We start from the raw sequence: 17,830 nt of genomic DNA, 5'->3' as shown, positions 1-17,830 counted from the left end.
TCATCCAAGTATTCCTCTACTCAAGATCTGCCCTTTGGAACAGTGCTGGTGCACTTGTGATTCTAAACAGTAGATGCCAGTACCTGAAGAGCCCCTTGCTTCATCCACGTGCATCTGCAATTAGACAGAGTTCGATTTTGCTAAACCCCCCCCCCCACAGATGAACCCGCAACAAGGTTGTCGATGTGTGTTAGTCTCCTCGTATCCAGATTCTACCATCCTTCTTAAGGACTGGTACGATGGGTGTAGCCCATCCACTCAAGCTGACTGGCTCCCAGTACTTTGTTCTTGACTAAAGCGTCCAAGTCAGCCTCAACTTTTGGTCTGATAGCATAAGGTACAGGTTTGTCCTTTCAGAAATGTTAGTTTGCTGTCAGGCTTAATGCTAAGCTTCACTGAAATGTCTTTCATGCTCTCCAATAAATAATCCTCCATGTTTCTTTAAGATGACGGTTACAGCCTTAGTCTCCATGTGATGTTGTATGCAACGATGGCCAGCCCAATGTGATTGTCTCCAGCCAAGAATGCCACAGTAGTGATGGGTAGTCTCCATGTGATGTTGTATGCAACGATGGCCAGCTCAGTGTGATTGTCTCCGGCCACGAATGCCACAGTAGTGATGGATAGTCTCCATTTGATGTTGTATGCAACGATGGCCAGCCCAGTGTGATTGTCTCCGGCCACAAATGCCACAGTAGTGATGGATAGTCTCCATGTGATGTTGTATGCAACGATGGCCAGCCCAATGTGATTGTCTCCAGCCACGAATGCCACAGTAGTGATGGGTAGTCTCCATGTGATGTTGTATGCAACGATGGCCAGCCCAGTGTGATTGTCTCCAGCCACGAATGCCACAGTAGTGATGGATAGTCTCCATGTGATGTTGTATGCAACGATGGCCAGCCCAATGTGATTGTCTCCAGCCACGAATGCCACAGTAGTGATGGGTAGTCTCCATGTGATGTTGTATGCAACGATGGCCAGCCCAGTGTGATTGTCTCCAGCCACGAATGCCACAGTAGTGATGGATAGTCTCCATGTGATGTTGTATGCAACGATGGCCAGCCCAGTGTGATTGTCTCCAGCCACGAATGCCACAGTAGTGATGGATAGTCTCCATGTGATGTTGTATGCAACGATGGCCAGCCCAGTGTGATTGTCTCCAGCCACGAATGCCACAGTAGTGATGGATAGTCTGCTTTCATGACGTATAGTGTCAGCTTTTTCAGTTTGTCCGTTTAACTGAACTGTGACATCAGTGATGCCTCTTTCACGGTGACAGATTCACCTGTGTAAGCCTTTAACACGATGTCTAGTATGCTGGATGAAGTGGAAGTCTTTAACATGATGTCTAGTATGCTGGATGAAGTGGAAGTCTTTAATTAACACAATGTCTAATATGCTGGATGAAGTGGAAGTCTTTAACACGATGTCTAGTATGCTGGATGAAGTGGAAGTCTTTAACATGATGTCTAGTATGCTGGATGAAGTGGAAGTCTTTAACATGATGTTTAGTATGCTGGATGAAGTGGAAGTCTTTAATTAACATGATGTCTAGTATGCTGGATGAAGTGGAAGTCTTTAATTAACACAATGTCTAATATGCTGGATGAAGTGGAAGTCTTTAACACGATGTCTAGTATGCTGGATGAAGTGGAAGTCTTTAATTAACACGATGTCTAATATGCTGGATGAAGTGGAAGTCTTTAACACGATGTCTAGTATGCTGGATGAAGTGGAAGTCTTTAACATGATGTCTAGTATGCTGGATAAAGTGGAAGTCTTTAACATGATGTCTAGTATGCTGGATGAAGTGGAAGTCTTTAACATCTAGTATGCTGGATGAAGTGGAAGTCTTTAACATGATGTTTAGTATGCTGGATGAAGTGGAAGTCTTTAACATCTAGTATGCTGGATGAAGTGGAAGTCTTTAACATGATGTCTTGTATGCTGGATGAAGTGGAAGTCTTTAACATGATGTCTAGTATGCTGGATGAAGTGGAAGTCTTTAACATGATGTTTAGTATGCTGGATGAAGTGGAAGTCTTTAACACGATGTCTAGTATGCAGGATGAAGTGGAAGTCTTTAATTAACACGATGTCTAGCATGCTGGATGAAGTGGAAGTCTTTAACATGATGTCTAGTGTGTTGGATGAAGTGGAAGTCTTTAACATGATGTCTAGTATGCTGGATGAAGTGGAAGTCTTTAATTAACATGATGTCTAGTATGCTGGATGAAGTGGAAGTCTTTAATTAACATGATGTCTTGTATGCTGGATGAAGTGGAAGTCTTTAACATGATGTCTAGTATGCTGGATGAAGTGGAAGTCTTTAATTAACACGATGTCTAGTATGCTGGATGAAGTGGAAGTCTTTAACACGATGTCTAGTATGCTGGATGAAGTGGAAGTCTTTAACATGATGTCTAGTATGCTGGATGAAGTGGAAGTCTTTAATTAACATGATGTCTAGTATGCTGGATGAAGTGGAAGTCTTTAATTAACATGATGTCTTGTATGCTGGATGAAGTGGAAGTCTTTAACATGATGTCTAGTATGCTGGATGAAGTGGAAGTCTTTAACATGATGTTTAGTATGCTGGATGAAGTGGAAGTCTTTAACATGATGTCTAGTATGCAGGATGAAGTGGAAGTCTTTAACATGATGTCTAGTATGCTGGATGAAGTGGAAGTCTTTAATTAACATGATGTCTAGTATGCTGGATGAAGTGGAAGTCTTTAATTAACATGATGTCTTGTATGCTGGATGAAGTGGAAGTCTTTAACATGATGTCTAGTATGCTGGATGAAGTGGAAGTCTTTAACACGATGTCTAGTATGCTGGATGAAGTGGAAGTCTTTAACATGATGTTTAGTATGCTGGATGAAGTGGAAGTCTTTAATTAACACGATGTCTAGTATGCTGGATGAAGTGGAAGTCTTTAACACGATGTCTAGTATGCTGGATGAAGTGGAAGTCTTTAATTAACATGATGTCTTGTATGCTGGATGAAGTGGAAGTCTTTAACATGATGTCTAGTATGCTGGATGAAGTGGAAGTCTTTAACATGATGTTTAGTATGCTGGATGAAGTGGAAGTCTTTAACACAATGTCTAGTATGCAGGATGAAGTGGAAGTCTTTAACATGATGTCTAGTATGCTGGATGAAGTGGAAGTCTTTAATTAACATGATGTCTAGTATGCTGGATGAAGTGGAAGTCTTTAATTAACATGATGTCTTGTATGCTGGATGAAGTGGAAGTCTTTAACACAATGTCTAGTATGCTGGATGAAGTGGAAGTCTTTAACATGATGTCTAGTATGCTGGATGAAGTGGAAGTCTTTAACATGATGTCTAGTATGCTGGATAAAGTGGAAGTCTTTAACATGATGTCTAGTATGCTGGATGAAGTGGAAGTCTTTAACATCTAGTATGCTGGATGAAGTGGAAGTCTTTAACATGATGTTTAGTATGCTGGATGAAGTGGAAGTCTTTAACATCTAGTATGCTGGATGAAGTGGAAGTCTTTAACATGATGTCTTGTATGCTGGATGAAGTGGAAGTCTTTAACATGATGTCTAGTATGCTGGATGAAGTGGAAGTCTTTAACATGATGTTTAGTATGCTGGATGAAGTGGAAGTCTTTAACACGATGTCTAGTATGCAGGATGAAGTGGAAGTCTTTAATTAACACGATGTCTAGCATGCTGGATGAAGTGGAAGTCTTTAACATGATGTCTAGTGTGTTGGATGAAGTGGAAGTCTTTAACATGATGTCTAGTATGCTGGATGAAGTGGAAGTCTTTAATTAACATGATGTCTAGTATGCTGGATGAAGTGGAAGTCTTTAATTAACATGATGTCTTGTATGCTGGATGAAGTGGAAGTCTTTAACATGATGTCTAGTATGCTGGATGAAGTGGAAGTCTTTAATTAACACGATGTCTAGTATGCTGGATGAAGTGGAAGTCTTTAACACGATGTCTAGTATGCTGGATGAAGTGGAAGTCTTTAACATGATGTCTAGTATGCTGGATGAAGTGGAAGTCTTTAATTAACATGATGTCTAGTATGCTGGATGAAGTGGAAGTCTTTAATTAACATGATGTCTTGTATGCTGGATGAAGTGGAAGTCTTTAACATGATGTCTAGTATGCTGGATGAAGTGGAAGTCTTTAACATGATGTTTAGTATGCTGGATGAAGTGGAAGTCTTTAACATGATGTCTAGTATGCAGGATGAAGTGGAAGTCTTTAACATGATGTCTAGTATGCTGGATGAAGTGGAAGTCTTTAATTAACATGATGTCTAGTATGCTGGATGAAGTGGAAGTCTTTAATTAACATGATGTCTTGTATGCTGGATGAAGTGGAAGTCTTTAACATGATGTCTAGTATGCTGGATGAAGTGGAAGTCTTTAACACGATGTCTAGTATGCTGGATGAAGTGGAAGTCTTTAACATGATGTTTAGTATGCTGGATGAAGTGGAAGTCTTTAATTAACACGATGTCTAGTATGCTGGATGAAGTGGAAGTCTTTAACACGATGTCTAGTATGCTGGATGAAGTGGAAGTCTTTAATTAACATGATGTCTTGTATGCTGGATGAAGTGGAAGTCTTTAACATGATGTCTAGTATGCTGGATGAAGTGGAAGTCTTTAACATGATGTTTAGTATGCTGGATGAAGTGGAAGTCTTTAACACAATGTCTAGTATGCAGGATGAAGTGGAAGTCTTTAACATGATGTCTAGTATGCTGGATGAAGTGGAAGTCTTTAATTAACATGATGTCTAGTATGCTGGATGAAGTGGAAGTCTTTAATTAACATGATGTCTTGTATGCTGGATGAAGTGGAAGTCTTTAACACAATGTCTAGTATGCTGGATGAAGTGGAAGTCTTTAACATGATGTTTAGTATGCTGGATGAAGTGGAAGTCTTTAATTAACACGATGTCTAGCATGCTGGATGAAGTGGAAGTCTTTAACACGATGTCTAGTATGCTGGCTGAAGTGGAAGTCTTTAATTAACACGATGTCTAGCATGCTGGATGAAGTGGAAGTCTTTAACATGATGTCTAGTGTGTTGGATGAAGTGGAAGTCTTTAACATGATGTCTAGTATGCTGGATGAAGTGGAAGTCTTTAATTAACATGATGTCTAGTATGCTGGATGAAGTGGAAGTCTTTAATTAACATGATGTCTTGTATGCTGGATGAAGTGTAAGTCTTTAACATGATGTCTAGTATGCTGGATGAAGTGGAAGGCTTTAACACGATGTCTAGTATGCTGGATGAAGTGGAAGTCTTTAACATGATGTTTAGTATGCTGGATGAAGTGGAAGTCTTTAATTAACACGATGTCTAGTATGCTGGATGAAGTGGAAGTCTTTAACACGATGTCTAGTATGCTGGATGAAGTGGAAGTCTTTAACATGATGTCTAGTATGCTGGATGAAGTGGAAGTCTTTAATTAACATGATGTCTAGTATGCTGGATGAAGTGGAAGTCTTTAATTAACATGATGTCTTGTATGCTGGATGAAGTGGAAGTCTTTAACATGATGTCTAGTATGCTGGATGAAGTGGAAGTCTTTAACATGATGTTTAGTATGCTGGATGAAGTGGAAGTCTTTAACATGATGTCTAGTATGCAGGATGAAGTGGAAGTCTTTAACACGATGTCTAGTATGCTGGATGAAGTGGAAGTCTTTAACATGATGTTTAGTATGCTGGATGAAGTGGAAGTCTTTAATTAACACGATGTCTAGTATGCTGGATGAAGTGGAAGTCTTTAACACGATGTCTAGTATGCTGGATGAAGTGGAAGTCTTTAACATGATGTCTAGTATGCTGGATGAAGTGGAAGTCTTTAACACGATGTCTAGTATGCAGGATGAAGTGGAAGTCTTTAACATGATGTCTAGTATGCTGGATGAAGTGGAAGTCTTTAATTAACATGATGTCTAGTATGCTGGATGAAGTGGAAGTCTTTAATTAACATGATGTCTTGTATGCTGGATGAAGTGGAAGTCTTTAACATGATGTCTAGTATGCTGGATGAAGTGGAAGTCTTTAACATGATGTTTAGTATGCTGGATGAAGTGGAAGTCTTTAACACAATGTCTAGTATGCAGGATGAAGTGGAAGTCTTTAACATGATGTCTAGTATGCTGGATGAAGTGGAAGTCTTTAATTAACATGATGTCTAGTATGCTGGATGAAGTGGAAGTCTTTAACACGATGTGTAGTATGCTGGCTGAAGTGGAAGTCTTTAACATGATGTTTAGTATGCTGGATGAAGTGGAAGTCTTTAATTAACATGATGTCTTGTATGCTGGATGAAGTGGAAGTCTTTAACACAATGTCTAGTATGCTGGATGAAGTGGAAGTCTTTAACATGATGTTTAGTATGCTGGATGAAGTGGAAGTCTTTAATTAACACGATGTCTAGCATGCTGGATGAAGTGGAAGTCTTTAACACGATGTCTAGTATGCTGGCTGAAGTGGAAGTCTTTAATTAACACGATGTCTAGCATGCTGGATGAAGTGGAAGTCTTTAACACGATGTCTAGTATGCTGGATGAAGTGGAAGTCTTTAATTAACATGATGTCTAGTATGCTGGATGAAGTGGAAGTCTTTAATTAACATGATGTCTTGTATGCTGGATGAAGTGGAAGTCTTTAACATGATGTCTAGTATGCTGGATGAAGTGGAAGTCTTTAATTAACACGATGTCTAGTATGCTGGATGAAGTGGAAGTCTTTAACACGATGTCTAGTATGCTGGATGAAGTGGAAGTCTTTAACATGATGTCTAGTATGCTGGATGAAGTGGAAGTCTTTAATTAACATGATGTCTAGTATGCTGGATGAAGTGGAAGTCTTTAATTAACATGATGTCTTGTATGCTGGATGAAGTGGAAGTCTTTAACATGATGTCTAGTATGCTGGATGAAGTGGAAGTCTTTAACATGATGTTTAGTATGCTGGATGAAGTGGAAGTCTTTAACATGATGTCTAGTATGCAGGATGAAGTGGAAGTCTTTAACATGATGTCTAGTATGCTGGATGAAGTGGAAGTCTTTAATTAACATGATGTCTAGTATGCTGGATGAAGTGGAAGTCTTTAATTAACATGATGTCTTGTATGCTGGATGAAGTGGAAGTCTTTAACATGATGTCTAGTATGCTGGATGAAGTGGAAGTCTTTAACACGATGTCTAGTATGCTGGATGAAGTGGAAGTCTTTAACATGATGTTTAGTATGCTGGATGAAGTGGAAGTCTTTAATTAACACGATGTCTAGTATGCTGGATGAAGTGGAAGTCTTTAACACGATGTCTAGTATGCTGGATGAAGTGGAAGTCTTTAATTAACATGATGTCTTGTATGCTGGATGAAGTGGAAGTCTTTAACATGATGTCTAGTATGCTGGATGAAGTGGAAGTCTTTAACATGATGTTTAGTATGCTGGATGAAGTGGAAGTCTTTAACACAATGTCTAGTATGCAGGATGAAGTGGAAGTCTTTAACATGATGTCTAGTATGCTGGATGAAGTGGAAGTCTTTAATTAACATGATGTCTAGTATGCTGGATGAAGTGGAAGTCTTTAATTAACATGATGTCTTGTATGCTGGATGAAGTGGAAGTCTTTAACACAATGTCTAGTATGCTGGATGAAGTGGAAGTCTTTAACATGATGTTTAGTATGCTGGATGAAGTGGAAGTCTTTAATTAACACGATGTCTAGCATGCTGGATGAAGTGGAAGTCTTTAACACGATGTCTAGTATGCTGGCTGAAGTGGAAGTCTTTAATTAACACGATGTCTAGCATGCTGGATGAAGTGGAAGTCTTTAACATGATGTCTAGTGTGTTGGATGAAGTGGAAGTCTTTAACATGATGTCTAGTATGCTGGATGAAGTGGAAGTCTTTAATTAACATGATGTCTAGTATGCTGGATGAAGTGGAAGTCTTTAATTAACATGATGTCTTGTATGCTGGATGAAGTGTAAGTCTTTAACATGATGTCTAGTATGCTGGATGAAGTGGAAGGCTTTAACACGATGTCTAGTATGCTGGATGAAGTGGAAGTCTTTAACATGATGTTTAGTATGCTGGATGAAGTGGAAGTCTTTAATTAACACGATGTCTAGTATGCTGGATGAAGTGGAAGTCTTTAACACGATGTCTAGTATGCTGGATGAAGTGGAAGTCTTTAACATGATGTCTAGTATGCTGGATGAAGTGGAAGTCTTTAATTAACATGATGTCTAGTATGCTGGATGAAGTGGAAGTCTTTAATTAACATGATGTCTTGTATGCTGGATGAAGTGGAAGTCTTTAACATGATGTCTAGTATGCTGGATGAAGTGGAAGTCTTTAACATGATGTTTAGTATGCTGGATGAAGTGGAAGTCTTTAACATGATGTCTAGTATGCAGGATGAAGTGGAAGTCTTTAACACGATGTCTAGTATGCTGGATGAAGTGGAAGTCTTTAACATGATGTTTAGTATGCTGGATGAAGTGGAAGTCTTTAATTAACACGATGTCTAGTATGCTGGATGAAGTGGAAGTCTTTAACACGATGTCTAGTATGCTGGATGAAGTGGAAGTCTTTAACATGATGTCTAGTATGCTGGATGAAGTGGAAGTCTTTAACACGATGTCTAGTATGCAGGATGAAGTGGAAGTCTTTAACATGATGTCTAGTATGCTGGATGAAGTGGAAGTCTTTAATTAACATGATGTCTAGTATGCTGGATGAAGTGGAAGTCTTTAATTAACATGATGTCTTGTATGCTGGATGAAGTGGAAGTCTTTAACATGATGTCTAGTATGCTGGATGAAGTGGAAGTCTTTAACATGATGTTTAGTATGCTGGATGAAGTGGAAGTCTTTAACACAATGTCTAGTATGCAGGATGAAGTGGAAGTCTTTAACATGATGTCTAGTATGCTGGATGAAGTGGAAGTCTTTAATTAACATGATGTCTAGTATGCTGGATGAAGTGGAAGTCTTTAACACGATGTGTAGTATGCTGGCTGAAGTGGAAGTCTTTAACATGATGTTTAGTATGCTGGATGAAGTGGAAGTCTTTAATTAACATGATGTCTTGTATGCTGGATGAAGTGGAAGTCTTTAACACAATGTCTAGTATGCTGGATGAAGTGGAAGTCTTTAACATGATGTTTAGTATGCTGGATGAAGTGGAAGTCTTTAATTAACACGATGTCTAGCATGCTGGATGAAGTGGAAGTCTTTAACACGATGTCTAGTATGCTGGCTGAAGTGGAAGTCTTTAATTAACACGATGTCTAGCATGCTGGATGAAGTGGAAGTCTTTAACACGATGTCTAGTATGCTGGATGAAGTGGAAGTCTTTAATTAACACGATGTCTAATATGCTGGATGAAGTGGAAGTCTTTAACATGATGTCTAGTGTGTTGGATGAAGTGGAAGTCTTTAACATGATGTCTAGTATGCTGGATGAAGTGGAAGACTTTAACATGATGTCTAGTTTGCTGGATGAAGTGGAAGTCTTTAATTAACACGATGTCTTGTATGCTGGATTAAGTGGAAGTCTTTAACATGATTTCTAGTATGCTGGATGAAGTGGAAGTCTTTAATTAACACGATGTCTAGTATGCTGGATGAAGTGGAAGTCTTTAATTAATACGATGTCTAGTATGCTGGCTGAAGTGGAAGGTGTTGCAGTGTCTTTCTGTAGATTGTGTCTGACACAAGATACAGCTGCCCCTGTGTCGATCAGAGTATGTGGTCTGAAATCCCACTCATCGCTCACGGGGTACGCTCACGGGGTACGCTCACGGGGTATGCTCACGGGGTACGCTCCGGCACTCAACGTCCTTACAGATGGAAAAAAATGCAACATGAAAATCTCGATTTAACCAACACCCATCTATTTTTGTTACTTTTGTTACTACTTGGTTTTGAAGTATTGAAACCGTATGTTTTAAATGAAAAGTATTTACATAACCAACATGAAGAGGTGACTGTAAGAGGCGCTCGTCATTTCAAATAGTCTGCATGTCATATTAAACAGCATATAAACACTCTAAATAGGTCAGGAGACAAACAGGAGACAAACAGGGAGACTAAGAGAGAAAATGATTATTTAGGCTATATTATTTAGATTATTTGAAGGCTATAGCTTACAAATAGTTCACTTGTGAAGCATTTGTGAGTGTGATACACTTGGCTGGCAGAGACATTAAGTGCTCATCATTTAATTTTGTGTTGTTGTTGTATTAAATCATTATACTATATATAAGTTGTGCATATAGGCTGTGACTTAGAATTAAATACAAATTAAACAAAAAATGCAATAGATATTTGTTTTGTTTAGTTTGTTGTCAATAGATTTTTTGAAACAGAAGTCTGTTTTTTTTTCTCTGATATGCACTGTCAACTATGGGACCTTATATAGACAGGTGTGTGCCTTTTCAAATCATATCCAATCAACTGAATTTACCACAGGTGGACTGAAAATCTAGTTTTAGAAACATCTCAAGGATGATCAATGGGAAACAGGATGCACCTGAGCTCAATTTCAAGTCTCATAGCCAAGGGTCTGAATACTGAGATATAATAAGGTATTTCTGTTTCTGTAGTGATGCCTCTAGCCCTGAGATGCAGTGACTTTACCACTGTGCCACTTGGAGCCCTATTCTACTGTACTCTACTTTACTGCACTGTGGAAATACTGAAAGGACACAGTTCACCAAAACCACTAGTCATTGCTAAAATGTTTAGGTTCAAGAGAAGAAATCAGGAAGAGGGAGAATCAGTGACAATGCTTGGCTGCTGTATTAACTACCAGAGCACTGTGAGTTTAACGGTGTTCTTTATTACACCTTTACAGACAGACTAGTATTTGGGCTAAACTACAAGCATTTCGCTACACTCGCATTAACATCTGCTAACCATGTGTATGTGACAAATACAATTTGATTTGAACATTTGATTTGATTTATTATCATCTGTTCTGTCTTGACTGTAGCAGGTTGCGTAGCAAAATAAATATATATATATATATATATATATATAAAAATCAAATGTATTCACAGTTCAGACCTGTATGAGCGCCACTGCTCAATACTTCCATCAAACTGTCCAATGTTTCCAACAATTTCAGCCATTTTACGTTTCTCAAAAGGCTCCTGATTGTCACTCGGTTTTGTCCTCAACCACTGCAACGTGCTGTTCTGCCACGGCAATATTTTCCTCAGTGACGTGATCTTCACCCACTGATGTTTCATCATCAATTTCGCTAAATTAGCAGTTTTTTTAAATTCCAATGTTCGTCTTTAACAGTTGAATAAATGTAATTTCCTTTACTCACTCTATATTCCTCCCTTTTTAATCACCTTGTTTTCCCGCTCCGACGTCCGTCTCTAATGTGAATGGAAATCTACAAATCAAGCATGAATGAATCTTTAGGCCGAAGTATATTTCATTGGTTTGTATTACAACAGTCAACCTCTCAAAAGGCCTACTTGGCATATTTTATAGTTCTCTAGTCTCTAGTTATGTCATGCTGAGGGAGGTACAAGGGGACCGAGGTGAGGTCTCTCTCTGTGTGTGTGTGTGTGTGTGCTTGTGCGTGCATGCGCGCGTGTGTGTGAGTGCGTGTGCGTTCGTGCATGTGTCTGATGAGGAGGGGAAGGTTTATTCATATGATTTACCATATGATTGGTTGTTCACTTTGACATGTACACCCACATGTAACATTATAACTTATCAGACATTACAGGAAATGACGCCATCTGTTTAATGAATATTGACTTTTGGAGATAAATGCACCTGTTGAAGGGTTGACGTTCATTAGTGTTTTAATCAATAGCCGCCAGATGTGATGATGTGGTGCTATGTGCTGCTGCCGCAACGTGGAGCTATGCGGATGTTCATAAGGATATGTTTCGTCTGAGAGATAGCTACATGCATAGGTCGAATTTACAATTGTGGGTATAGCATATAATTTAATCTTCTAATAATATAGCCTACCCATTTATGCTAATTTGAATGAATGACTGACAATTTCCTTATTTGTTTAGGCAGATATTGTTATATTCGTTGACAGATTGTTCATGGAGTGTGATTGTGAATTTAGCGCATTACCTTACACAGGAGGGACATGGAAAGAAACATATCAACATTTAGGTTGTATTGTAAATCCCTAAAGCAGCGGGCTGCGCTGTCCCCGTGAAGCTGAACACACACAGCATTCCTTCCTCAACTCTTAGTTGTTCTAGTTTCCAAGCGCTCTGTTCCGTTCATGCACCAGCAATAGGTAAGACAACATTGACACTCGTGTTTATGCACAGGTGTATTGTGTTTGTACAGAGATAGTCGCCTTACCTTACTCTGCCGTTTGAATTCGTTCTGGACAACACTAATGACAGGAATCTGAAGCGCTGACGCGATGAATTCCAACTTCACCAGGTCGTCCCTGGTCTGAGGGAAAGCCATCATAGCAGAAACTCCTTGGACTATAACAGTATGACAAACACTCTGCAGAAACGACATGGGGTCTTCACACACAGGGGTAGGGGAAGATGAGAAGGAGAAAGCGGGTAATTCCCCGAGCCCCGCTTCCACAGCCATCACCAACTCCAGTGAGAGATTATATGGTAACAAACCGACCATGCGGTTTAACGTCTCCATGGCTAATATGATAGAATCTCTTGGCATAAACACACGACTCCCGCTCTCCACCTGTTTGTACATATTTTTACTTTTTGACCCCCTGTCCCTTTGTTGGTTGTTCCCCGTGCCTTTAGTCCTTAGGCTGCGTAAACCGTGGTCATTAACACTTTTGGTAATCTTTTCCAACTGTCTCTCCGCTGCCTCCCTCGAGCCTCCGTCCGTGTCCCATTCATCCACGGGGACAAGGGGTTCTTTCTTGCCCCTGAAGGTGGGATCGTGATTGAAGAGCCGTGGCTGTAGGTGCAGAGCCCCGACGCGCACCGTGTGTCCAATCCGTTTGAGAATCTGACAGGGCTGCGGGTGGGAGAGAGATTCTGGAATCAGAAAGCAGAGCAGCACCGTGCATGGTGCGAGAAAAGGAAGCCGCGCAAACCGACTGAACGTACTCCAGATCCCGAGACCCGTCATTACTCAGACCAGAGCCTTCCAACCACACCGAAACACTGAGTTCCACTCGTTCCCCTGCCCCCCTGTTATGTCCCCGCGCAGCGCCAGTTAGATATCCGCTCCCTTCTAATAAATATCCCGGACAGAGCGAAGTTGTGCGCTTTTTCACCAACAGGCGCGAGTGCGGACACAACTCGTGCACAGACACAGAAATCTACACCACAAATGCGGATTTTCATGTTCAAAGCTTTTCATTTTATATATATATAAAAATCGAATTATAGAACATATCGAGTATTCCGTTTGGTTTCACATATCCATCCCAATGTAGGTCAATGGAAAACAACACAAAAAATAACATTTGTGAATGATGGACACAAGCTACTGCACATGATTATAGTTATGTTATTAGTCATATCCATGACTTATAGTAAGGTTCTCTCTCAACTTCCGTTTGTAAAATAAATATACTTCCCAAAATGTATTGCAATATCATCTATTTGATCTTGAGAAAAAACCATCTGGTATTCCCGTTCTCCTCTGTCTCTCTCCGTTCTCCTCTGTCCCTCCGTCACTCTCCGAATATCCGCGCTCTTAACCCTGAGACCATGCGCTTTACGGTAAAAATGGAAACCGTAATTTCCGGGCATACTGCAGCTGAAAAAAGAAAAACTACAGTCACTCTCCCTCATCATGAGTATGTTTCAAGGATCCAAACACATTCAATTACACTCTGCATTCGTGTGTGTGTGTTTATTTTCTCCTAGAGTTTTTAAGGTGTTTGTAAAAACGAAATATTTCACTATTAAGGCTAATTATAGTGCATATGATAGCAAAGCTACAGATGCCAGGTCTGAATTAATTTATCCTGCTGTTGTAGCATTTTTCCTGCACAGTAGGAAATGAAAACTTGTGGTGTATTCAAGATTTAAAAAGGCTTTTAAAGTTTGTAATTTCCACTTTTACAATTCAGACTTTAATCCACCTACTAATTCACACATGTTGCTGCAGGATTATTTTTCTGCTTTGTAAATCTGGGTCAAATTATGATACTTCATCTGTAGGCCCTCTTGAGGTCAGGTAATATGATATTTGTGATGGTCTGCCAAGAGGTCTAGTAGAGTAAGTGAAGAACCTGCTTAGTCTGAATGGTTATTCAGATACATGGTATGCCTAATGTTCCTCTTAACATCCTGCCCAGGGGTATACTTCTACATCAAGCTGCCTCATGCAGAAACAGCTCCTGCCCTATGGCCCATTTGGCCCGGACAAGGCTACTTTTTAATGCTCATCTCAGTAAGGACAGATGGACAATCCAAGGAAGGAGATATCAGATGATTGATTGCTCTAATCGATCTCACATTTAGAACCATGAGGTGAAAAGCTGACTAGTAATATGCAGAGAAAAATATGTAAAATAGTGACCGGCCAGGCAAACTATTAAACAAACAGAAAAATGCATACGAGGAGTTGTGGTGACGGTGATGGTGATACATTAAAAATAATGACATAAGAGAGGAGAGGAGGAGGAGAGGAGAGGAGAGGAGGGTAGAGGAGAGGAGATGAGAGGAGAGGAGAGAGGAGAGGAGAGGAGAGGAGAGGAGAGGAGAGGAGAGGAGAGGAGAGGAGAGGAGAGGAGAGGAGAGGAGAGGAGAGGAGAGGAGAGGAGAGGAGAGGAGAGGAGAGGAGAGAGGAGAGGAGAGGAGAGGAGAGGAGAGGAGAGGAGAGGAGAGGAGAGGAGAGGAGAGGAGAGGAGAGGAGAGGAGAGGGAGAGGAGAGGAGAGGAGAGGAGAGATGGGACAGGAGAAGAGAAAGAGAGGAGAGAAGAGAGGAGAGGATAGGGAGTGAAGAGAGAGGAGAGAGGATGGGGAGAGAGAAGAGAATGTAGAGGAGAGAGAAGAGAGGAGAGGAGAGAGAAGAGAGAGAGGAGAGAAGAGAAGAGAAGAGAAGAGAAGAGAAGAGAAGAGAAGAGAAGAGAAGAGAAGAGAAGAGAAGAGAAGAGAAGAGGAGAGAAGACAGGAGAAGAGAGGAGAGGAGGAGACAGGAGATGAGGGAGGAAAGTATTAAAGAAGAGAAGAGAAAGGAAAGGAGAAGAGAGGAGAGGAGAGAGGACAGGAGAAGAGAGGAGAGGAGGAGACAGGAGATGAGGGAGGAAAGGATTTAAGAAGAGAAGAGAGAGGACAGGAGAAGAGAGGAGAGGAGAAGAGAAGAGAGGAGAGGAGAAGAGAGGAGAGGAGAGAGGACAGGATTAAAGAAGAGAAGAGAGGACAGGAGAAGATAGGAGAGTAGAGGACAGGTGAAAACAAAAGTAGGGGAGAAGAGAAGAGATTAGAGGAGATTAGAGGAGAGAGGACAGCAGAGGAGAAGTGAGGACAGAATCAAATCAATGTATTTGCCACTTGCTTGGTAAACAACAGGTGGAGACTAACAATGCAGAGTAAAGATCAAATCAAATAATAATAATAACATGGCTATATACAGGGAGTACCAGGTAATAACATGGCTATATACAGGGAGTACCAGGTAATAACTTGGCTATATACAGGGAGTACCAGGTAATAACATGGCTGTATACAGGGAGTACCAGGTAATAACATGGTTATATACAGGAAGTACCAGGTAATAACATGGCTGTATACAGGAGTACCAGGTAATAACATGGCTATATACAGGGGGTACCAGGTAATAACATGTTTATATACAGGAAGTACCAGGTAATAACATGGCTATATACAGGAGTACCAGGTAATAACATGGCTATATACAGGAGTACCAGGTAATAACTTGGCTATATACAGGAGTACCAGGTAATAACATGGCTGTATACAGGCAGTACCAGGTAATAACATGGTTATATACAGGAAGTACCAGGTAATAACATGGCTGTATACAGGGAGTACCAGGTAATAACTTGGCTATATACAGGGAGTACCAGGTAATAACATGGCTGTATACAGGGAGTACCAGGTAATAACATGGTTATATACAGGAAGTACCAGGTAATAACATGGCTGTATACAGGGAGTACCAGGTAATAACATGGCTGTATACAGGGAGTACCAGGTAATAACATGGCTATGTACAGGGAGTACCAGGTAATAGCATGGCTATACACAAGGAGTACCAGTACTGAGTCAATGTGCAGGGGTACCAGGTAATAACATGGCTATAAACACACGGTGTACCAGTACTGAGTCAATGTGAAGTACAAGTAACTTGGTTATATACAGCAGAATAAAGGGAGCAGTAGCAGCAGAATATGTGGAACACAGTGTGTGGGTAGAGTCCAATGTGGTGGGTAGACCCCAGTATGGTTGTAGAGTTCAGCATGTGGGTGGAGTCCATGTGTGGGGCAGAATCCAGTGTGTGGGTAGAGTTCAGTGTGTGGGTAGAGTCCAGTGTGTGGGTTGAGTTCAGTGTGTGGGTAGAGTCCAGTGTGTGGGTAGAGTTCAGTGTGTTGGGTAGAGTCCAGTGTGTGGGTTTGGTTCCGTGTGTGGGTAGAGTCCAGTGTGTGGGTAGAGTCCAGTGTGTTGGGTAGAGTCCAGTGTGTGGGAAGAGTCCCGTGTGTTGGTAGAGTCCACTGTGTTGGGTAGAGTCCAGTGTGTTGGGTAGAGTCCAGTGTGTTGGGTAGAGTCCAGTGTGTTGGGTAGAGTCCAGTGTGTGGGTGTAGTTCACGGTGTTTGGTAGAGTGGGTAGACTCCAGTGAATAGGTAGAGTCCAGTGTGTGGGTAGAGTCCAGTGTGTTGGGTAGAGTCTAGTGTGTAGGTAGAGTTCAGTGTGTGGGTAGAGTCCAGTGTGTGGGTACAGTTCAGTGTGTGGGTAGAGTCCAGTGTGTGGGTAGAGTTCAGTGTGTGGGTATGGTCCAGTGTGTGTGTAGAGTTCTGTTTGTTGGGTAGAGTTCAGTGTGTGGGTAGAGTCCAGTGAGTGTGTACAGTTCAGTGTGTTGAGTAGAGTCCAGTGTGTGGGTAGAGTCCAGTGTGTTGGTAGAGTCCACTGTGTTGGGTAGAGTCCAGTGTGTGGGTAGAGTCCAGTGTGTTGGGTAGAGTCCAGTGTGTTGGGTAGAGTCCAGTGTGTGGGTGTAGTTCAAGGTGTTTGGTAGAGTGGGTAGATTCCAGTGAATAGGTAGATACCAGTGTGTGGGTAGAGTGCAGTGTGTGGGTAGAGTCAAGCGTGTGGGTAGTGTCCGGTGTGTGGTCAGTGTCCAGTGTGTGGGTAGAGTCCAGTGTGTGGGTAGAGTCCAGTGTGTGGGTAGAGTCCAGTGTGTGGTCAGTGTCCAGTGTGTGGGTAGTCTCCAGCGTGGGGGTAGAGTTCAATGTGTGGGTAGAGTTCAGCGTGTGGGTAGAGTCTTGTGTGTGGCTGGAATTCATAATGTCCAGTGTATGTTAGTAGCGCTGAGTTCGTGGGCATAGTCCAGAGTGTGTTTGAGAGTTGAGCTTAAGGGTTTAATCCAGTGTGTGGGTAGAGTCTGGTGTGTGGGTAGAGTTTAGTGTGGGGTAGAGTCTGGTGTGTGGGTAGAGTCTGGTGTGTGGGTAGAGTCTGGTGTGTGGGTAGAGTTTAGTGTGGGGTAGTGTTCAGTTTGTGAGTAGAGTTCATTGTGGGGTATGTTCCAGAATGTGTTTTTAGAATTGAGTGGGTGGTGTTTGTCCAGCGTGTGGGTAGAGTACATTCTTTGGGTAGGTTGCAGTGTGTGGGTAGAGTCCAGTGTGGGGG

General features: G+C 41.2%; 1 protein-coding gene across 1 annotated transcript in view; it reads right to left on the bottom strand.

Moving 5' to 3' along the window:
* Window positions 1–13,677, bottom strand: part of grin3a (glutamate receptor, ionotropic, N-methyl-D-aspartate 3A) — a 77,095-nt gene extending 63,418 nt beyond the window's left edge. Inside the window, exon 1 of the mRNA XM_042326367.1 lies at window positions 12,386–13,677. Within this exon, the coding sequence (XP_042182301.1) occupies window positions 12,386–13,141 (756 nt within the window). The 5' untranslated portion in view covers window positions 13,142–13,677. The remainder of the gene's footprint in view (window positions 1–12,385) is intronic.
* Window positions 13,678–17,830: the final 4,153 nt, after the last annotated feature.

This window comes from Oncorhynchus tshawytscha, linkage group LG09 (genome assembly GCF_018296145.1).
Source record: "Oncorhynchus tshawytscha isolate Ot180627B linkage group LG09, Otsh_v2.0, whole genome shotgun sequence".
Classification (NCBI taxonomy): Eukaryota; Metazoa; Chordata; class Actinopteri; order Salmoniformes; family Salmonidae; genus Oncorhynchus; species Oncorhynchus tshawytscha.
Note: the sequence above shows the minus strand (reverse complement) of the source record. Positions and strands in the feature narration are given on the sequence as shown.